Below are 21,506 nucleotides of genomic sequence, written 5' to 3' on the forward strand. Positions count from 1 at the left end.
TACTGTATGTTTGGCTGGAAGTAACCATAAATAGTATTATAAGTATTCGTTCAACTTGTTCAACTAATAATGTAAAATGAATTGAATTGAATTGAATTAAACAAATGTACATTGTTATGGAAATGAAGACATGAAGAGACTGGTTATATTTGACACCTGATTGGGTCGGCAAAATTTTCATTTATGAGATGCATCTTTTTTACTGATTGGTTGTTTATTTTCTGCTTCTGTAAGCCACCCATGCTGCTGTGTGCTTAGAAACACGTGCCATTAGGAATTCCTAAATAAATAATGATGTAACTGGCAGCATTAGGCAATGATTAGATTAATGATTAGATTCATTAGACAGATGAAGAACCGGATGTCACCTATATGGCCAAAGCCACAGAATTAGTATAGTAAGTATTGTTTTTCCATTGTTTTGCATTTCTATTTGTGAAGACTATTCAGACTACTCTAAACTATTTGAATAGTTTTGTAAATTTGCTGCCAGGTGACAGAAATATGTCAAAGTGTACTTGCATGTTGTAACTTTTCTCCCCAGTTCCAGCAGGAGAACCGGGGTATGGGATGGGGAGAGGTCAAAGTGAGGGGGTGGGTGGGTGGGGAACGGGGGCTGTCAAAGAGAAGTGAGTAAGAGATGACTCAACAGCCGTATAGTATAAAACATTCTGATGGAGCCCAACAATGGATCAGCCTAGACCTCCACCCAAGGTAAGGTCAACTCTCCTCTCCGCCTCGCTCCCCGTCTCCTTAACTCGGGCTTCAACGCTTGTCTCCGTTTCACTGTCCGAGCTCACAGTCACATTTGGTCTTCGGTTTTACAAGAGCATCCAGTTGTTTAATGACTGACAGCTTTTTGAAGTACAGTAAAAGGTTTGTACCCAACTTCTCATTCTACTGAACGAGAGGAACAAAGTGTTTGGGAACATTTGAATGGTACAGTATGTATGATTTATTTGTAAAAGGGCTTATAGATTGATAGCTGAGGTTATTATGAGCTCGTACACTTTCTTCTACTCCTCAGAGAATTTTACTCACAAGGAAGACAATAAGACACTAGGCAAAAGCAGGTGGTCTTTGTTCTTGTTACCTGGTCAGGTCTCTATCAATCATATTGAGTAATCGTTATAAGGGAGTATTTTTGTATGTATAATAACATTTGCATTTTTCTATTTAGGAACACATGCATTTCTGACTTTGGTGCATCAAAGCAAAAAACATGGCCTACACTTTTGCCCTCCTGGTTTCTCTTCTGCACTTTTCAAGTATGTGCTCAGCTTTTCCTCTGCCAGAGGAAATAGTGAAATCCAAAGTGATATTGAAGGCCAAACAGCTGGTTGTGAAACTCAACAGGTTCGAGGTAATATTTATGGTTCTGTTTGTGTTTGTTTTCATATTGAAAGTATTTCCAAAAGTTAGCGTAGTTTGGACTGAATCGTGATCTTTCTCACGCTGCAGTTCCCCGATGATCTGCCCACTGGTGCACCTGCCGACAATTTGTCTGGAACTTCCTCCATTGTGGCGACTTTGGAGGAGTACAACAGCCTGATCTCGGACAGCCTGGAAGGGGTCGAACAGGTCAAGGTGGAACTCTCTTCGCTGATAGATTCCCTTTGTCAGTTGGGTCAGGGGCACTGTGGTGAGGAACCGAAGCCGACGCAAAGTTCGCAGAGTCAACGGTTTAAAGAATATGTGACCTTGGAGAAGCTACTGAGAATAAAGGAGCGTCTCAATCAGCTGCTGGAAAATGTGGATATACTTGACACTTATTGAAAGACAGATATTAGGACCAATAACTAATATTGGAAAATGATTTGTCAAGTCTGCATCAGGAATGTGTGATTTAATGATTAACATGAACTTATTTATATATTGTATTTATTTTTGCAATTGTACATTTAGAAAACTTATATTTTGTAACAATGTCTTAATGTGATGCCAACTGAGCTACGCTTTGCCAAAATATTTAACATGTATTTGTATGAAAATACTGTTGACAGAGGAAGCGTCGTAAACACCAGCGATGACGCGCCTGTAGAATCCCAAAAAGTTTAAACTTGCCCTGATCAACAGCTGTTTGTATGACAACTACAAGGACAGGAAGGGCAAAGGGTAGCTTCCATATCAGTAGAATATTCTAAACTCCTTTGTAAATGGTTATTGGGATCTGTAAAATGTGCCTTTATATTGAATTAAAAAGGAATACTAAACAAATATATTGTGGTATGCAAGTTTGTCAGTGATGTATTAAGAAAAAGAAAAGATCAGAAGGATACACATCTGTGGGTGTTCATCTCTTGCTTCACTAGTACTCAAGGTCCATGAGTGGGGAGTGTTTATCCACACTATCGATTATGAGCAACGCTTTTGGTGGCACGCATTTCAAACTCTATCCAATAAATAAAGATCACATTCATTCAAGTCCAGACAATAAAACCCAAATTTATTTTTTCATAAAAAGTACAAGATTGACGTGGTTTGTTTTAGAGGTACAAACATGGATTACAGAAATGCAAGATAAGGATGAAGAATGTTTGGGCACGGCGCAGTTTCACAAACGTGTCACAATTTGCCACAAAAATATTTTATGAGAACAACTGTACTTATTGTAGAGGACCTCTATCGTGGCAGCTGTAAACACTGTGTCCCTCTCGCTCTTATACACACACACACGAGCACTCACACACAAACACAGCATTAACTATGGAACCACTTGTTCCGCTTGAGATTGGTGATGTTGTCACTGTTCCCCATCAGTTTCTTCTTGTACTGCTCCACCAGGCTGTCAAACCGGTCCCCACCCTTTCTTTTGAAATTCTTCTTTTGCATTTTGACCTTTGGGCAAGAAATAAAAAGGGTTGTGAGGCATTACACAACAGAACGACTGATAACGTGTTCCTAACCTTGCATGCTAATGCTTTGAAACCTGAAATGAAAAAGTACAGTTGGATCACCATAAAAATGTCAAACCAATGCAAACCAATTGACAACAACCATTAATCCTTACAGGCACAGATTTGTGCCTCAGTCAGCTTTCCAAACCACTTTTACTTCCAATTCTGTATCATCTTCTATTTACGTAAACTTGGAAACAAGCCAGTTTTTTGAAAACCGGGGTTTTATGAAAACGTGGCATTTAGTTGGAATTCATGGGTACTCGTCTAAACGAATGTAGGGTAGCCGTTCTCCAATATGTCAGAATTTGTGTTACATTAAGGGTCCCCAATGTGGCTCCACGTTGTACTGCGGTCTACGGATAAATAATAAATAAACAATCATGGGATGTACAATGTTGTTGTATCAACCTGTGGGTCCAACTCAGTCTTTCAGAGTGATTGTTCTGAAATAAAACAGTTTTAGTTTGCAGCAAAGCAATCAATTTCATATGGATTGAACTATTAGAAATAATGAATCAGTCATGCTTTAATCCAGGCCATCATGAAGATAAAGTGATGTATGGTTTTTAGATCTTAACATTCTTCTTAACGTTTTTATTTCCTTACAGGATTTTTTGGCATGTTATTTTTGAAGTCATAGTCAGACGGAATACTGAGCGGAATACTGAGCAGAGGAGTTTGAACATGAGAACTGACAAAGACATTGCTTTCAATGCCTTCTGATAAACCAGTGCATCAGCAGCTATTCTTCACTGAGTGATGTTATGTGAATAGGACCAAAGGCTGCGAATTAACAAATACAACACAAGTATTTATGAACCTGGTTGCTGCGCTGTGTGGGCTTTTCCATCTGCTGTCTTTGCCGGTCCTTCCTGGTGGATCCCGGCCGGGCTTTCTTGGGTGGCGGAGCTTGTTGCTTTCCCTTGTCGCGCATTCTGTAAATGACAGCAGTTTGTAATGAGTGACCGAATTCTGGCTTTCATTGTTAACAGAGGATTTTGAGATATGTTCACCCAATGTTTAACATGAATGTTAAAGATTTTCAGTTTTTTTTGTAATTCAATTTCAGATTTATCTAATATTTTTACACATATCCCAAAAGAATTCCTTAGATGCTGGATATGAGTACTGGTAAGAATAAGTACCTGATCTTAGGCCCCCGGTGGGAAGGAAAGTTTAGAATCTTCTTCCGCTTCTTTCCATTCTCCAAACTAACGTGCTCCACCTCAGGTTTGGTCTGGAAGCCTAAAAAGCGTGTGCTTTGCTTCTGGGTTTCAACAGGAGCTGACAATCACAGAAAAGTGGTGGGAGAGAAAATCAAAAAGAGTAAACAAATGTAAACATAAAGAAGAAACATGTAAGGAGAAGAAATTCTCCAAAAAGTCCATAGTAAAATAGTTTTGAATGTAAAACAGTGTTCTGATCTCCAATAAATCGTTGTGTCCAACTGCCCCGTTCTCACAACTCGGAAAGGCAAAAAGAGTGTAAAAACTGAAATAATATTTTCATACCTTGCTCGTTTCGTGTTTGCTTGGATGAGGATTGTGCTTCATTTGGACCTTTCCTGGGTCCTTTATCATCTTTGACTGTCTGGGGTGGAAGTTTTGGTCCTCTTTTTAAAGTCAGATTGTGTTCCTACAAAGATAAAAAGAAGATAAGATAAAAACGTTTAACTTAAATTTTGACTAGACCAAGTCTTCCAATTAGAAGAACCCTCAAGTGTAACTTTCACACAAATGGATAGAAACACACCTTATTTCTTTGTTGACGCAGTTCTTTCATTTGGAGTTTCTTAGAATCTTCCAGTGAGAATTCAACAATAGGTCTCTGCAGGTTGGAATGAAACATATTACACAAAAACTAAGACTAGAAGGTAAATAAGTGCAGCGGCAAAAAAGCAAACATGGTGATAAGGATTTCAGCACAGAGTGTATTGTATAGGCAATAAAACAAAATGTACCTTATGTGGGCCAAAGATGTCAGGGTTGTTGTTAAGGTAACGGAGTGTGCAGAGAGCATGTTCATGGGCCTGGAACTGGACAAACCCGTAACCTAAAGATTTTCCCATCGGCTGACCCTTCACTGGCCTCTTGTCATACATTACCCGGCACTAAGAGGAGCAACAGAAGGCACGCACACACACACACACACAAATATGGTGTGAATAATAATGACAAGAACATCCCCTAGTGGCCACACTGACGCAAAGATCTATGACGGTCAACATTGATAAATACTACTACAAAACCATTTCCAGGGATGTTTTAACAAAGCTGCAGTAACCCGCTTTCCAGAATGCTGTCTTGTTTCTCACCTCTGTCATGCGGACTCCCTTTTCTCCTTTTACTGCCTGGAGGCAGAGTGCTCGGAGTTTTTTATCGTCCACTGACTTTGGCAGGTTATGGACACATAGGCGATTCTTTGACACAAACACATTGATGGCTCGAAGCTTCGTCCTCTTTATTTCTTCAAACTAAGGGAAATGGACATCAACAAATATATGAGTCAACATAGAAGTAATATGTTGAAACCGACACTGTGAGATAAACTTTATTATGCTATGCATTGAATTCTCTCGGCGAGGATGAAACGTGTTGGTAAATAAAGAATGAACTCACCCTGGTTCTTTTGACCATGTCTGCTTCAGGAACACCCTCTGCAGCTTTGGTTCCAGCACGGATCACTAGGATCGGGGGTCAGAAGAAATGATCATGCAATATAAAAAAGGATTCATAAGCAATTGCAAAAGCAGGCAGTTGGGCTCATCACTTTCACTTGTCCCGTTCTGTTCTGTTACCTGGTGCACTTTATTTTTTAATCTTTATTTCTTAACTTAACAAACCCATAGCATATACAGTATTTCATTGTATTATATTATATTTTTTTCTTTATTCCTGCCCTACGTTGTCTGTTGTCCATTGTTGTACTGTCTGCAGTCACGCACCAAGCGCCAAGTCAAATTCCATGGCAATAAACGATTCCTGATTCCTGATTCTGATTGGAATGAAAGTTATAGGAATACACAAGACAGATATCGCTGCCGTACGGTCGTTGTCAATCTTTAGCTGATGTGCATGAAGCAATACCTTGAATGTTGACAGTAAATCAAGTAAATGTGTAATGTGTGAAAGGGTCCCTAGTGGCACTGCGGGACAAAGCTGACACGGGGCAAAGGAGCAGGTGAGAAGAGCATGATCCGGGTTTACTCACGTCCCTCTCTGGCCAGATACAGGTTTCTGGTGCCCGTTTCCACTTTCACTTTATCCACCTTCAGCTTGGAAGCATCCTCTCTGGTCACTGCTGCCACAACCAACAGCTTTCTGCCATCTACACGGATGCCACCGTTCTGCATGAAACCAGGCATTGTTACAACAGCATTATCCCTTATTGCAAACAAAACAAAGCTACATATGAGGCAGTGTCATAAAAAAGCTAGTTATTCAGACGGTATTACCTCTGCTTCATCTGCAGCTTCTGCTATGCACTTGTCTGCAGCCTCTTTAGTCTTGAATTGAACAAATGCACAACCTGGTAGAGCAACAAACCCAAAATAAGACAATCAACCTGTTTTCTCAACAACAAAGAAGAAGAGTGGTAGCTCAAGCACAGCTGACTGACCTTTCGAGTGTCCTGTTGCTGTGTGGATGACAATCTTAATGTAGTTCAGCTCTCCATATTTCAGCAGAACTTCCTCAAGGCCCTCTTCTTCTGTATCGAAGGAAAGGTTCCTAAATCAGTCGGGAAGAGGATGAAAAATACATGAATGATAAAATAATTACATCATTACGTGATTGATACAAATGCAGGAATAATCTGAGGATTAAAAAATTGGCGCAGGGAACAATCAACTCAATCAGGTTTAAGATGAAGCAGTGAAAAATAGTAACCTGATGAAAATGGTTCTGCCCTCTTTCACATCTGAAGGGAGAGGTTTCTTTGATGTTTTCTTTTTAGCTAGAGGTAAAAGTAGCAGACAAGCACAGTCATGAAGAAATTCATATGGAAATCGTCGTTAACATGCAAAAAATAAGCAGGGAATGGATACCTGATTCCTCTTCCTCTTCATCATCATCATCATCATTTGAATCAAGGCTACTCTCATCATCATCGCCGTCATCATCATCGCCGTCGTCATCATCGTCACTCCCGTCATCTTCTTCCTGGGACACATCATCCTCCTCCTCCTCCTCCTTACTGTCTAGTTCCTCACTAGCATCTTCATCTTCATCATCGTCGTCGTCCTCTGATTGGGATTCTTCCAACTGCTTCACAGATGGTTTGGAAGGCAGCCTTTTGAGAAAATGTTAAACAACAGTCAAGTTTCTAAGCCCCAGTAGCACACTGATGCAGGTGTAAATATTTAAGGATCATACCTTTTCTTTTCAGGTGCAGCTTGTGGCTTTTCTTCATCCTTCTCTTTAGTGTCACTTTTCGTGTCCATAATGTTCGTTGTTGCTGCTGTGTTTTTTTCTATTATAGAAACAATGCAGTTTTAATCATCTCCATTTCATTCATATATATATATATATATATATATATGAATAATTAGAATGTCTACTTACTCATTGTTAGTATAAAACAATATGCATTTACCTTGCAGATGAAATGGGAAATATTACCTGCAGTGGATTGCTGCGTAGCGATATACTTGTCCTTAGGCACAGCCCAGTCAATTGCTACCTGCCGACCTGTAACATTTGAAATTCAGTCACATTATAGAAGCTAAAAAGAGTTAATTTTCTAAATTGTGAATGTCAACAATTAACTTTTTTTTTTCATGCGTGTCTCGTTCACCTTTAATCTCCTTCATGTTCATGGCATTAAGCGCATTTCCTGCCTCACATACATTTTTGAAAAGGACAAACGCAAATCCACGCATCTTTCCATCTAAAGAATGAAACAGACATAAGAAAACAACCAGTCAACCTAGTTACTTAACTCAACATGGCTCCTGTAGGAATTGAATCAATTTTCACCTGGTTTGAGGGGAATTTTGGCCTCCAGAACGGTTCCAAACTTGGATAAAATTTGTTTCAGGTCGTCTTCTGAGCACTGAAACACAATGCTTGGTGTTATATTTCTAGCAAGGTGTGTACCAATTTAACAGCATATATGTAACTGAAGTTCTGATAATCAATCAAAAGTGTCAGTTCCCAACCATTCAGCACACCTTACCTTAAAACTCAGGTTCCTTATGATGAGTCTGGATTTCAGCTGGGTCTTCCGGACACCTTTGGATTTCTCATTTTCTTTGGGTGCTGCAGCAGGCTCTTTGGGTGCTTAGTGGAAGACATGAACGCGGTTATCAAGTAGACATGGTACGCAACCTCTCCCGGCTGCTCATTTCTGGACGTGTCGCTGCACGTACCTTTTTTCCCTTTGTCTTTAATTTTCCTCTTCGCTACAGCTACAATAACCTTTCGTCCGTCGTATTCCTTTACTTCTTTCAAAGCTCGCCGTGCGTCTTCCACCATGGAATATATGACGTAGCCAAAGCCCCGACAGGTCTCCGAGTCTAGTTCATCAATAATAACAGGTTGTTAATGATTAGATGTCGTTTCCGTTGTACTATAAGCATTTAATGACGTGTATTTATACAGGCCAAACCATGGTCAGCACGACAGTTAACTGTTAATGTAAGTCGCGTTATATGATTAATTACATAAAAATGGACATTACCTTTCTCTTTGACGACGAAACATTGCTTTATCGGACCAATTTCAGAGAATATTTCCTCTAGTCGTTTATTGGTAGCTGAGGCTGGCAGGGGGCTAACGAACAGGGTCCGCTGGTGCATGGCGTCCCGCTCCATGGCTAACGTTAGCTGTTAGCTCGCCGCTGGTAGCCTGTCTGCTTCGGTTGTAGCGAAGTCACAAACTGACGCGTTAACGATCCCGCATTCGTCGTTGATACATACAACTTGATATCGAACAAATTGGCCGGATGAAGACACCGTACGGGACTGTTAAACTAGACGATTGTACGCTAGCAGATCAGGTCGCATGTTTACATATGCGGGCAGCCATCTTGGAAAAGTGACGCCAATGTGGTTTCTAGAATTAAAAAAACCCTGGTGATTTACGCCGCCTACCGGCCCGGATGTTTACACGTGTCTCCGGATATATAATCGGTTACTACACATTTACACTTCCTCCCTTGACCGCCGAAGACATTAACGTTGTCCTCTACCCGACAGCGATATTTTCGCTAGACGTGTCCCCTTTTCTAGTTTTCTAATCCTTGCGCGACATAAGGATATGTCAAATATTTATGAACCCCATGATATCAAAACCAAAAGGCCGGTTTGATGTTTTTCTTTGACTAAGGCGGACTGTTAAGGTCACTGTGTATAATTCTCAGTTTACCCTATCATTTAAAAAAAAAACTACTATTTTGCAAGGCCAGTTATTACTGACACACATAGTAGAGGAAGGAAAGGGACAAATTATGAAATGAAAATACATTTCGATGGACTTTATAGCTGTTTTATTGCACAAATGAAATGTGACATTCAAGTTATAAGACAAATTATAACATTATCAACACGTGGTCAATAGCACACAATACTGAAATGTTGATTTATAAAAGAGGTTAAAACAATCGTCGTCAGTTCATAAAGGTTTTCCCCTGAGGCTTAATTTACCATCAGCATTGCCAGCACTCAACCCCAAGGGTTTGTGTTAAAGAAGAAAACAATTTATCTATGCAGTGATAGACAGTCAGAAATCTTCAAGTCGAGCCTCTGGAGTCATTTATATGAATAAAAGTAGAATTTTGGTTTAGAAAATAGTGCATGCATTAAGGCTATTGTAAAGTAATTTTCTATTTTGGATATTGAACCTGTATAATACATACCGTATTTTCTAGACTATAAGGCGCACTTAAAATCCTTTTTTTTCTAAAAAAAAACAACGCGTGTGCCTTCTAATCCGGAGCGCCATATATATGGATCAATTGGTTGATCAATACTGTTTAACGAGGATCCATTGGAGGGAAAGTCTGGTGCCAGCAGCCGCGGTAATTCCAGCTCCAACAGCGTATATTAAAGCTCGTAGTTGGATCTCGGGATCCAGTTCCAGCGCTGCCTCTCGGTGCAAGATGCACGAAAGCATTTGCCAAGAATGTTTTCATTAATCAAGAACGAAAGTTGGAGGTTCAGAGATATTGTTAATATCCACATTAACGTTTGAACAACGTTACCATGGGAGTGAACGCTTAATAACGTTTGATTTAGCACAGCCCGATCTAGTGGATGCATAACGCAGCCCCAGTCAAACGTTTCACTGCAGATTGAAGGTGCGCCTTATAATTTAGTGCGCCGTATAGTCGCGAAAATACGATAATACGTTACAAGATACCATTCCTCTACCTCCCCTCATAATTTGCTACTTGTTATTAGTTTAATTCAAGTAAATTAAATCAGTACGACCTAGGTGTGGGGAGTTTTCTCCAGTAATTTATACTGGTTGCCCTTCAAAAAACATATATATATATATATATATATATATATATATATATATATATATATATATATATATATATATATATATATATAATTTTCCCTGAATAAAATGTCATTAAACAGATGTGTGTTATGAGTTCTCCATTAGCAAATACAAGACATAAATGTAATTGGCACCCAGTCGGCCAGTAGCTCCAAGAGAGAAACGTGTCAGGTGGAAGGTTCCCTTACTTTTCGCTCTCTGCGTCACCCCAGTCGGCATATCCCAACAAAACATGTGGCGTGACATCAGCTTACATTTTAGCCTTCAGTGGGGCCAAGCAGAGAGACTGAAGGAACGTTTCTAGAGAGGTCAGATACTCTTGTGGATGTCTCTTTAGGTGACCTGCGTGTGAAGAGTCCTTCCACTTCTTCGCGGTGACGACGACCCCACGCTTCCGCCAGTGATCAATCACATCGTCCATAGCTTGCAAGTTGCTCATTGGGTCATTCTCGCAAAAGAAGAACAGCGCAGGAGTGGTGATGGGACTGTTCCAAAAAGTATCAATGCTTGCGTTATAGTAGTCCTGCGTTTGGCGTCTGAACATGTCAAAGTATAACATGCTTCCGTGTTTTACCAATGTCTCCAATCGTGGAAACACCGTCTTAGCTAGACCTGGGCAGAGGAGAAACACACTATTAATTTGCACTAAAAACGCTTTACTACCACTGATTAATGTAACAAAAATTGTCTTATAGCAAGTTAATACGGAACTAACCTATTGCCATTGTCTCCACCGAGCCCGCCACAAGGCTATCATAGACTTGGCCTTTGATCCTTTGTGTGAGCGCCTGGTATTTCTGTGTGTCCTGGGATATGTGTACCAACAGCTGAGTAAATGTGTAGCCACCAATAGAGAAGGCATGGACAAGCAGTGGGCGGGACACAAAGCGTTCACTCTGGAGTAACTCCAGCAACATCTTTCCACGATTGAGTCCCCAGCGAGGCCACACAAACTCTTGTACCTTGAGTAACAACAACAGATGTCTCAGTTCAGTTTACAGTTCAAAGGTCAGTGGTCAGAGGTTACAGATGTCCTTGTATCTTTTCTTACGTAAACACTGATATTCAAACTGGGCTTGACGTTCTTCTTTAGACATAAACTTTAGCAAATTAATGAGAACAGACATGCCTTTTTAATATTGAATGTATAAATGAGAAATGAGGCTGTGTCAGGTTTCATCAGGAGATTTTGAAATTGAGCCTTTTAAGTTTAAAAGTTAAAGCATAAATTTATCTTGCTTAACTCTGAGGTTAATTATCGTTATGTGATCGTGTTACCACACATAACTTTCCTTGGTAAAAACCGCAAGGCAATTGCAGTTGAGAAATCAAGATAAATAAAAACACAATATAATCCTGTATTTGTACTGAATACATTTAGTATGAGCTGTGCAATTCAATTTCAAATTTTCAGCCGTTTATTAAATCCATTAATACATTTACACAGAAACAATTTTTTACAGACAATGTCTTCAAACTCTTTCTGATTTGTTTTAAACGTCATTCTTCAAAGGGACATTTACCACTTTACAAAAACAAGTATTAAATTAAAAAAAATCTTTAAAGTTTCTCATTTTCAGGGTAAGAACGACTAACCAGGGCTCTTAAGTCCCATTGATTAAAAACACACTGTATTATCTGTGTTGCGTAACGTTGTAGCGGTTTAGCAAGTAATCGATTTAAACTCTATCGATTTGTTCTTACCTGACTCTCCACAACAAGCACGTCGTAGCCGGTGCGGAAGTAGATGTCGCAGTATTTAGCCAGAGATTGGGGACGCGACCCTAACCAGGGCAGCATGACCAGGACGGGTTTAAGGTCTTCACAGACGTTAGTCCGACATTCCGACACCGGAGGCGCCGACTCATTAACGTAGAAAGTTACGTTCTTACTGAGGCGGTGGGCAGTGATGCCTCTGCTCAGGAATGCCCTGCCCAACATGGTAGCTAACGTTAGCTGCTTTACAGCCTTTACATAAGATGAAATGTGACACGGTCTGGGGAGGAAAAACACAGGACGTGAATGAAAAAAAAAACAATTGCAGTAAGATACTGGCAGAATAGTAAGTAAATGTTATATTTTACAAGTGTAAAATTAGCTATAATTCACTCGGCCATACGTTAAGTGTTAGTCAATTGTTCTCGAAAATGGGGCACAGATTTAAGAAGAAAAAACGCCTTAGTCAAGATACTTAACGAGTCAACTTATATTCGACGATAAGAGGAGGTCTTACTAGCATAACGTTACCTGTATGGTCTCCCCGGGGATGCTGGCGATCTAACTGAAGAGTGCTGACATCAAAGAAAACTATCCTCAAAGTTTCCTACGACCCATCCGCTCCTCCTCCTTCGTGTGATTGGGTGGGGTGTTGTCTTCAGTCGCAACTCCCTCGGCAGAACCGCTGCCCTCCTCGGACATTAATAATGCAAACGATACCTCGGAGGATGGGCCATGTCCCGCGGTCTCCGTGACGGTTGAGGGTCTTGTGGTCTCATCGAAGTGTTCTAAAGGCGTCTTTGTCAGACTTGTTTGGCAAATTTAGCAACTAGTTCAAGGGAATTACCCAGAAGTCATTGCGCTGTGACGTGAATGCATGGAGCCAACGGTAAACAAAGAGAAGGGCACATGTGTGTTCAGACAGTTTTAAAAATGTACACATTTTTGTACACCTTTTTATAAACTAGTTCAAGGGCACATGTGTGTTCAGACAGTTTTTAAAATGTAAACATTTAAAACATTGATGACTGCAGATGGAGGAAAAAATACATAAAATCAGATGATATTTATTTATTCATAAAATATTAAATTTGGTCATTTAAGCAATTTTGACAAAAACGGCGAAACCGTGATTTAGAATGATCTCTCATTTTATGAACTGATACGGTGTGTCTTTGGGGACTTAACAAAGGAAATATAAACCATGGACTAATTACAGAAAGTTTAATAAATGACCAACCAGAGAGGAGAGCACTCTGGATCAATATACTACAATAAGCACGGGCTGTCCCGTGGGGACAAGTACATGTACAAAGATAAATACAAGTTTGGCAGGGCAGTTAGAGACTTTGAATGACTGCACTTTGAGAAGCTGCAACACCATTTTTAGCAAGTGGCTTCCAGCAGGGCTCTGATCATCCTTGTGGCACTGGCATGCAATTGGCAAGTCTGTGGCAAAGACTCTCCAGTCTAACCAGTATACTACCTCCCGATCCCAGAAGCAATGGCTGCTGCATAGTACTCATCAAAGACTACATTTAATGACAGTTAAAAAGTGACCATGATACTGAGTGATCTCATCTTAGCTAACAGAAACAGATGGAAAAACTATAGTGTGAAACAATTGTTCATGATTTATGGTGAAGTCAATATTAACCATGTCCGCTGTAACAACAAGGGAACAATACAAATGCAGATGGACAAAAGGAGCAGAAGGATATACGGTGATTGTTTAACATGAAAAAACATACTGGGGGAAATGAATAATAAGAAACGAAAAGTTTAACAAGTAAAAAAACTTGATGCAACATTGAGACTAAGGGACATATTTAATGAATTTGCTTCAGTCTGGCATTGGCTTTATTTGAGCATTATTCATAAGAGTTCCCTTCATCCAAAATGTATGTGTATTTGTGGATGTGGTTATGATTTTGTTTGTGTGTTAGCCTCCCAACCCTTAAAATGATTAAAGGTATATATAAAACATTTAGAATATAGCTTATTTTTTATCCTCTTCTTCTTCGCTTGTCATGTCTGTGTCTTGCCCTGACCGCCCACATTCCCAGCTGGACCCCAATCCCTGCTGACTTTGTCTTGTTGGGGGATGACTTGTCTAGACAGAAAGCCGCCCAATGAATTAGAATAGCAAGTGTGAGGCTGTAATAATTTGGACATGTCCCTCACTGAGCTCATATGTTTGGCCTGCCATTGTTCCTATCCAGTCCCTTTAGTTACGGTTGGGTACACGCTTTCCTGTGTCCTCATCAGCCGGTTGATCACACGCCCTTGGGAAGTTCCTATCATCATCATGGACTGACTATCTATCAAAGGCCTCACTGCCTTTCAATTCCTTTTCATTTCAACCCTAATGTTAAGACATTTTTGCAGATGGTTAAGTGATCTCTTTATTTTTGGTCGTGGTATTCACGGTCACAGCCAACTTCATTCTTGGCATGGAGTATTGGTTTTGTAAAAAATATATGTTCATAAGAGGATGGTGCCGTTGGCAAAATTCCAAAGTAAAAATAATCCTTGATTGAAAAAATCCTTTGTATTGCTATTTCAGCAGTGGTCAGTGAAGTTCCCTAACTCAACCATAAAGAGACGGCACAGATGTGTAACAGTGCTTTATCTCTCTGACTCTCCATGCATCCAAAGGTATGTGGATCAGTGTCTATTTTAAAACCACCCTTGGGACTTCAATTAGGCCTTGAGACTGCTGGATTTCCCCTTCTGTGTTGAAACTCCACACATCAAGAAGAAAATAAAGAAAGTTAGTAACATGGTATCATCAGAGGCAGATCATTTAGTGAAATGCTTTTCCAACATTAATGGCATGGCAATAAGGTCACAAGTGATAAATACAGTATTCAGGTCAGCGTATCCTCTTGGTTTGGAGGTACTGTATGCACAGTTTATGTACACACACACACGTAACCACTATCATGCTAAATGCATGTCTGCTATTCAAAGAGAATTTTCTCCTTTGTATACTGTTTGTGGCAACAACTGATTAATGGTCACTTAAAGAGAAAGGGCACTGCATCAGCTGTCAATTGAAGTCGACAGCGCGAATCGATCTGTGGCACTGGTTAGTTCAAAGCACACACTGCCTGCCTGATGCTTGACAGCCATGCTTTGGCCCCCATGACATATTCATGTCCTTTTCATTCCCTTCCCTTCTCTTCTCTTCCGTCCCTTCCTCTCCGCTTCTACTCTCATATACTAATCCTCAGACACAGTTCACAGCAGACCAGAAGGGGGTGTGGTGAACAGAACCAGCAGTAAGAGATGATGCTGTCTGTGTGTGTGTGTGTGTGTGTCTGTGTGTGTGTGAATGATCCCTCACATTTAGGGCAACAGTATAGCGCAAACAATCAAACTGACTGTCCGATCAGTGCAGCAGCAGAGAGTGGGACAGCGGGGGTTGTCCCCTGGAGGTGGGGTCTGTCCAATGTGTCAACGGAAGGAGAGAAGAGGGGCACAGCACAGTGAGTTTGAAAGGACACACGGTGCTACGCGGAGCGAGAGAGAGAGAGAGAGAGAGAGAGAGACTGCAGGCACACAGCAACACGAAGGAGCATACATGTTTAAAGAGGCTGCAGCAGAGCGGGCTAATGATGAGGAAAGAAAGCTGAACTGGGATCATCTCAAAAAAAGCAATTGTGTACTTATTTTCTCTTATCGTGCCGTTATAACAAAGGAACATCTGCGCCCTTGCGCGTGCACTGTGTGTATTTTATGGGACTCTCTAGGTGAAAGGAAACAAGGTTTTGCATGCTTTCATATTTGCATTTTAGCACTTGACCTATATGCAGAAATGTATGTTATTTATTGCAAATATCCTAGCTATGCATAATGTTTGATGAGTGGTTGCACAGATTGTGTAATGGATGTGATTTACCTTCTTTTCCTCACCCAGGTGTGTTAAGCAAGAGATCAGCGAGATACCTGAGGGTAAAGATTCGTCAATCCGTCAATCTTGGGACTGGACAATACCCCTCAGTACCTTCAGCATGTGACTTTTTTGGAGGAGTTGATAGAGCCTCGCCATGCACTCTCTGTGGAATCTTTGCCTACTTCTCCCCCTCTCCTTGCCGCTCTCACTTCATGTCGTAGTCTCCGATGGAGACCATGTCAAGGATCCACAACAGCCAGACTACGACACAGCAGTGTGGCGTCACACACCCCCACCACAGAGACCACATGGGTCTGGTTTAGCAACGGGCAATCCAATTTTTGGGACGGAATATGTCGACTTCCCGCCTCTGCCTTTGAGCTGGCCCCTTTCGTCATCCGAGGAATCCGATAGAAAAGGTGGGATCGATGAACACATTGATGCCGAGGAGAGCACAGAGACATCTCGTCTGTATCCTAATGAGAAGGGACTTATCACATCCAGAATTTCTGATACAAAGAATGAGACCTCAAACGAGAGCACACAACCAACAAGGTCTTCATCATCAGAAGGAGCACAACCTCGCTACACCCAGGAACAATCATTAAAGTATAAACCGTCTGAGACAAATATATCCATATCAGATGCCAACCAGACAGAAGAGAATCAGCCAACTTCCCCACCCTCTCCGAATAAGACGACTTCTCCTCCGCCCGGCTCGCTTTCACCAGTTCCAGAATCCGCTGGAGCTCGCCCCAACCCAGAGCGCCCCACTCCACCAGCAGTCATTTGGGGACGGACCACCGGCCCCTCTGTTGTCATGCAGGATGGGACACAGGGGGGGACAGTCCCAGTGAAAGAGACCAGAGATGAATTGATTGGTATTATGGGTGATAACAAGGGCATGGAGGCAGACAATGGTAAGCCATAAATAAGTTGAATTCTTTTGGAGTACACAGCAAAATGGACAAACTCAAATGAACACTATTGGAGTTAATTTTAACACTTTTAAAGTGTCCCGTGGGGTTCACACTCCACAGTATCAATGTAACACTTTTTAAAGTGTTGCCTTTTTAACACTGTTATAGAGTTAATTTGAACTCTTATATAGTTGAAATTTAACAATACCCAAGCGTGTTTCTCAACACCAGTGGGTAGTGAGTTATGTTGACTCTGTGAGATTCATTTTTAACTCTAAGCTGTTTTTTATATTATCCCAATCTTGTCAGTGTTAAATCAACACTAAACTCAACAATTTAACTTGGAATAAGTGTCAAAATAAATCTGCTCAGTGTTGAATAAAACGTTATTTAGCTGATGCTTTTATCAAAAGCAACTTATGTTGCATTTTTATGGACATGGAGTGTCCATTTACATGGAGTTTACATTGTAGCCCAGGGAGCAATCGCAGGTTATGTGTATTGCTCAGGGACACTTTGCATTGCAACATGGGTAAGCCAGGGTTCAAACAAACAACCCTGTGGTTCCTGGCGCACCCTCTCCAATCCTTGCGCCATATTACATGGAGTTAAGCCTGATACCAAGAAGTGTGAGACTGTACAGTTACAATTCAATCCTATCAAAGAGTTAATTTAACTCTACTAAGTGTTGTAAATGAATCCGATCTTGACACTGGATAATGACTCCAACTCTTTCGTACAATTGACTCTGTAAGAGTTGAATCAACTTTTTGCAGTGTGATTTCAACTCTGCACTTGGAAGTGTTGGACTAACACTGGAAAATTAACTTTGCTGTGTATCCATTGTTAATTTGCGCCTGCCACAAATCCCAGCTAACACCTGTCGCTGTATTGAATCATGGGCTACGTAGTGTTGGCCTCATTAAATAGCTCAAATATAATCTAAAGGACCCTATGTGGACTGTAGTGTTTCACATTGCATCCTGTAGTGTTTCAAATTGCACTCAGAAGGGTTTGCATCCCTTCAGTGTCCCAAGTCACTAAACACAATCTCCGTGTCTCCTCCCCAACCCTCTCGCTTCCCTCACTACAATCCTTTTACTCCAGTTTCTAAATCAGCCAACACTACCTTGTTGATGTTGAAACATTGTATTTTGGTTGCTGGATAATGTGGTGCATACCTGCACATTCAGTGTGTGCTGTACACACACACTTGTCAGAGTAAATAATGTGTTGTGTTCACAAGCAAAGAGGGAGGAGGGCTTGGACATTGGTCTGTGAGAATTTACTGTTCCTCAGGTTGACTACGCTTTTGCAGTTTGGCAATCATCACAAAACCATAAACATACAAAATACAAACTATTTTACCACTTTAACAGAAGCAAAGACTTCATTCCAACATATTTAAGAATTCCTTAAGATGTTTATTTATGCATCACAACTTAAAACACACACGGAATAAATAGCTATTTATATACGCCAACTGCACTGTTTGATTGCACATTATTTATTGGTTGCACACTCCTAGTCAGATGTGAAATTTGATACATATATTGCGAATATGTTGTAACCTTTCTTGTAGAAAGAATTCAACATTGATGACAGCCCAACACCTCTAGACTGTGCTTAATAATAGCCGCGCAGAATGAGAGCAACAATGAGGTCAACACTGGCTAATCAACACACATTTTTTTCTCTCCACTACTTTCTCAGTCTCTCACTCTCACTGTGACCCAGTTACAAGCCTCCTCTGTTTTATTATGGATTTTATTATGGACACACATGGCAAATACTCCCCTGCTCTCTTTTAAAAAAAGTCCATACAACATACCACTATTGGAATCAACGCTAGCATACATATCATGACAATATTGATGTTTCAAAGAATAAGCATGTGTTAGTATGCAATATCCATGTTTCCAGTTAAAAGGTACAATTATAAGTTTATTGTAAATGCCCAGCCTTGGGACACTGTTAACACAACAAATAAGTCGGTAATACTTTTAGAATTGATTGATCTTACTTCACATTTCAGATGACTCCAAAGAGAGTGGTCCGCTTCTTCCAAAGACCAGTGGCACACTCTTGCGTGATGGTGGCAGAGACGCACCTACCACGCCCTGCAAAACATCAAACCAATCCTGGACACCCACCTACCCAGAGGACTTTACCCCCACAGAGTCCCAGCGCCCCGATCTGACCCTCGGCTCTGCCCTTTTCATCCCTCTGTATTCGGACTGGAACTCTGCCCTTGCCACATGGGGATTTGCATGGGAAGCACACGTCTATGGCCTGGGTTCTGTTTTTTCTGTATTTGGCCTAATCTCTGCTGTGTGTCTCTTAGGCTTGCCCCTGCGCTGTCCTGCGGGGAGCCCCTACTTCTTCCTGCTGCACTTGTTTCTTTTAGCGTTTGAAGGGATTCAAGCTTTTTGTTTGCTCTATGATGCTTATAATCACCAAGATCGTCTTCCCCCTCTGGGCTCTCTGCTGCTCTCTGAGCTTTCCTTTCCCTGCTTGATTTCAGCCTTCTCCCTCGCCTTCATCCTCCTTTCCCTGCGCTCACGTATGCATCTTTCATTCCCACTTGCTAATTCCAACCTGTTTTCAGCCTTTCCCAAGCCATGCCTGTTACTGTGTATGTCCATGCTATATTCTGGGGTCTCTCTAGGGTGTGTTGGCCTGCTGCAGCTCTTCCATAGCCTCCCCTCAGTGATCCTGCTCTTCCCTCAAGGTGTGTTTGTATGTCTCACCATATTTCTCTCAAGCTCCTACCTTGTATTCTACTGCTTGATGCAATTCAACACGAAGGACCTCTACCACCACACCCTAGAGAGTGGAGGATCTCCTGCAGTGATGCCATCTCCACGTTGCCCCTTTTCCAAAGTGGAGGACTGGGGTAGGGCAGCAGGAGCTGGATTAGGGGCCTCGTTGTGTTTGTTAGGGTGTGGAGGCCTCCAGTTTTATGGGATCTTGCATGCCCTTGGTTTGGGTGGGGTCGATAGCTTTGGTTTCCAGCCTTGGCCGTGGTGGGGTTACCAGGTAGGCTGCAGGCTCTGTGAGATTGGGGTGTGTCTAGGTTTGTCTCTCATTGGTTCACACCCTCTATTCTGCCAAAACAACTCTCCTATCGAGTCCTTGACTAACCCCCGGCCAGGATCTTGGTCCCGTCTCTCGTGTGGCTCCCATTCAAGAGGGCTCACCAAGCCCTCTCAGGGATGTGCAGATTCTTCCGTCGTCTCCTCTCATGATTCTTTCTCCCGGGGTAAGCAGGAAAAGCTTGTGGTCTGTGATGTCATAACAAAGGAAGGGTCAGAGGCTCTTCCTCTCTTCTCAATGGTGGATCATCCTCGGAATAGGCTTGTCCCCAATTCCAGCCAAACCCAGAGCACTGCTTTCCTTACACCCCCAAACCCACGGTCCAAGCCTAAAAATGCAGTTGAGTCTCAGCTATCGTCACTGGATAGCTTAAGAATGGAGACGGACTCAACTGTGGATCTGCGGCCCCCATCTCTCATAGACCTGTCCCGTAGCATTGACCAGGCTCTGTTCAGTGAATCCCTATTCTCTCACAGTATCTTTGGGTTGCCGAGACTCTATCATGCTTCTTCCAGCCTCTCTTTGAGCTCTCCTAGCCGGGGTGAATCACAGCAAGGGCCTAGTTCTAAGCAAAATGCATTATATCGAACCATCTCTTGTGGTGACATGGAACCAGACAACGCCCTGTTCACTTCAAGACCGTCTAAACCAAGTAGCTCTTTGACATCTCAAAGCAAGTCACCGGTGTCACCAGAGCAATGGAATTGGAAAGAGAGCGTCTCTGGTTCAACACAAGGCCTTTGCAACAACCCCAAGGAGACAGGGAAGTTCCGCTCACATTCCTGGGCCAATAGAGGTCAAAACTTTGCTCAGAGCAGCTTCCCACGAGCAATCCCCCACCTGTCATACCACCGGCGTTACAGAACCCTGAGCTTAGCCTCTCAGGACAGCTGCGGATCCGGCCGGCTGGCAGGTACCAAACATCTGAGTGAGAGCAAACAGCTGGAATGGGATCTGGCTGTGCAAGCGGAGTTTGTCAACGTGTGCAGACAAATTGACACTCTGAGTGTTTGCAGTGACACCATTGAATTGTAAAAAGATAGAAATGTTCAGTCATGATTAAAAAAAGTGATGCACATTACGTTGTACTGAAATATCACTCCAATCAGGTTAGATGAATCATAAAAGTTATACGCATGTATATTATAGCCTTAACTTATAAAAGGAATTAACATGACTGATATCATTGATATAACATGTAGATGTAAATTATTTTCTATGATTATTTCACTGTTGATATTATTTAAGTTGAAAACTTTATTTGTAAAGGCTGTCTTCATCACAGTTCATCTTTTTTTGGTTTTAAGATTAATACAATTTACAGTACATTTGAAACTTTTTAAATTTGAAGCTGTATACAGAAATTAAAAGGGATTTTCAGCTAATAGCCATATTTCATACTGAGTGGAAAAACAGTCAGCAACAAAACTCTCTCTATTGATGTACTTTTCTGTTTTCAATCACATTGCTC

The 21,506-nt window shown here is 41.4% G+C and overlaps 4 protein-coding genes across 6 annotated transcripts; 2 read left to right on the plus strand and 2 right to left on the minus strand.

The window, feature by feature from the left end:
* The first annotated feature begins 624 nt into the window (after positions 1–624).
* Positions 625–2,298, plus strand: LOC119196401 (leptin-like). 2 transcript variants are annotated; one of them, XM_037452056.2, is made up of 3 exons: positions 625–714; positions 1,181–1,363; positions 1,462–2,298. In XM_037452056.2, the coding sequence occupies exons 2-3, from the start codon at positions 1,223–1,225 to the stop codon at positions 1,774–1,776; spliced, it is 456 nt and encodes a 151-aa protein (XP_037307953.1). In that variant the 5' UTR covers positions 625–714; positions 1,181–1,222; the 3' UTR covers positions 1,777–2,298. The 2 variants fall into 2 exon arrangements, with proteins under 2 accessions (XP_037307953.1, XP_062419034.1); XM_062563050.1 differs by having other exon boundaries at positions 625–1,363.
* Positions 2,299–2,419: 121 nt separating this feature from the next.
* Positions 2,420–8,949, minus strand: rbm28 (RNA binding motif protein 28). The gene is made up of 20 exons (XM_037452055.2): positions 8,580–8,949; positions 8,269–8,415; positions 8,076–8,179; positions 7,877–7,952; positions 7,695–7,787; positions 7,520–7,588; positions 7,274–7,370; positions 6,946–7,190; positions 6,788–6,854; positions 6,519–6,628; positions 6,355–6,428; positions 6,111–6,246; positions 5,519–5,583; positions 5,215–5,373; positions 4,861–5,010; positions 4,653–4,727; positions 4,412–4,535; positions 4,046–4,184; positions 3,721–3,835; positions 2,420–2,838 (listed from the first exon to the last, which is right to left on the minus strand). The coding sequence occupies exons 1-20, from the start codon at positions 8,710–8,712 to the stop codon at positions 2,701–2,703; spliced, it is 2,316 nt and encodes a 771-aa protein (XP_037307952.2). The 5' UTR covers positions 8,713–8,949; the 3' UTR covers positions 2,420–2,700.
* Positions 8,950–9,369: 420 nt separating this feature from the next.
* On the minus strand, positions 9,370–13,058 carry si:dkey-5i3.5 (uncharacterized protein LOC565091 homolog). 2 transcript variants are annotated; one of them, XM_037451537.2, is made up of 4 exons: positions 12,639–13,058; positions 12,110–12,401; positions 11,121–11,367; positions 9,370–11,017 (listed from the first exon to the last, which is right to left on the minus strand). In XM_037451537.2, the coding sequence occupies exons 2-4, from the start codon at positions 12,344–12,346 to the stop codon at positions 10,656–10,658; spliced, it is 846 nt and encodes a 281-aa protein (XP_037307434.2). In that variant the 5' UTR covers positions 12,347–12,401; positions 12,639–13,058; the 3' UTR covers positions 9,370–10,655. The 2 variants fall into 2 exon arrangements, with proteins under 2 accessions (XP_037307434.2, XP_037307433.2); XM_037451536.2 differs by having other exon boundaries at positions 12,653–13,003.
* prrt4a (proline rich transmembrane protein 4a) lies at positions 11,335–21,213 on the plus strand. Its single transcript, XM_062562876.1, has 3 exons — positions 11,335–11,413; positions 15,477–16,939; positions 18,975–21,213. The coding sequence occupies exons 2-3, from the start codon at positions 16,174–16,176 to the stop codon at positions 21,068–21,070; spliced, it is 2,862 nt and encodes a 953-aa protein (XP_062418860.1). The 5' UTR covers positions 11,335–11,413; positions 15,477–16,173; the 3' UTR covers positions 21,071–21,213.
* The last annotated feature ends 293 nt before the right edge of the window (positions 21,214–21,506 follow it).

Source organism: Pungitius pungitius, chromosome 6, assembly GCF_949316345.1.
Source record: "Pungitius pungitius chromosome 6, fPunPun2.1, whole genome shotgun sequence".
Classification (NCBI taxonomy): domain Eukaryota; kingdom Metazoa; phylum Chordata; class Actinopteri; order Perciformes; family Gasterosteidae; genus Pungitius; species Pungitius pungitius.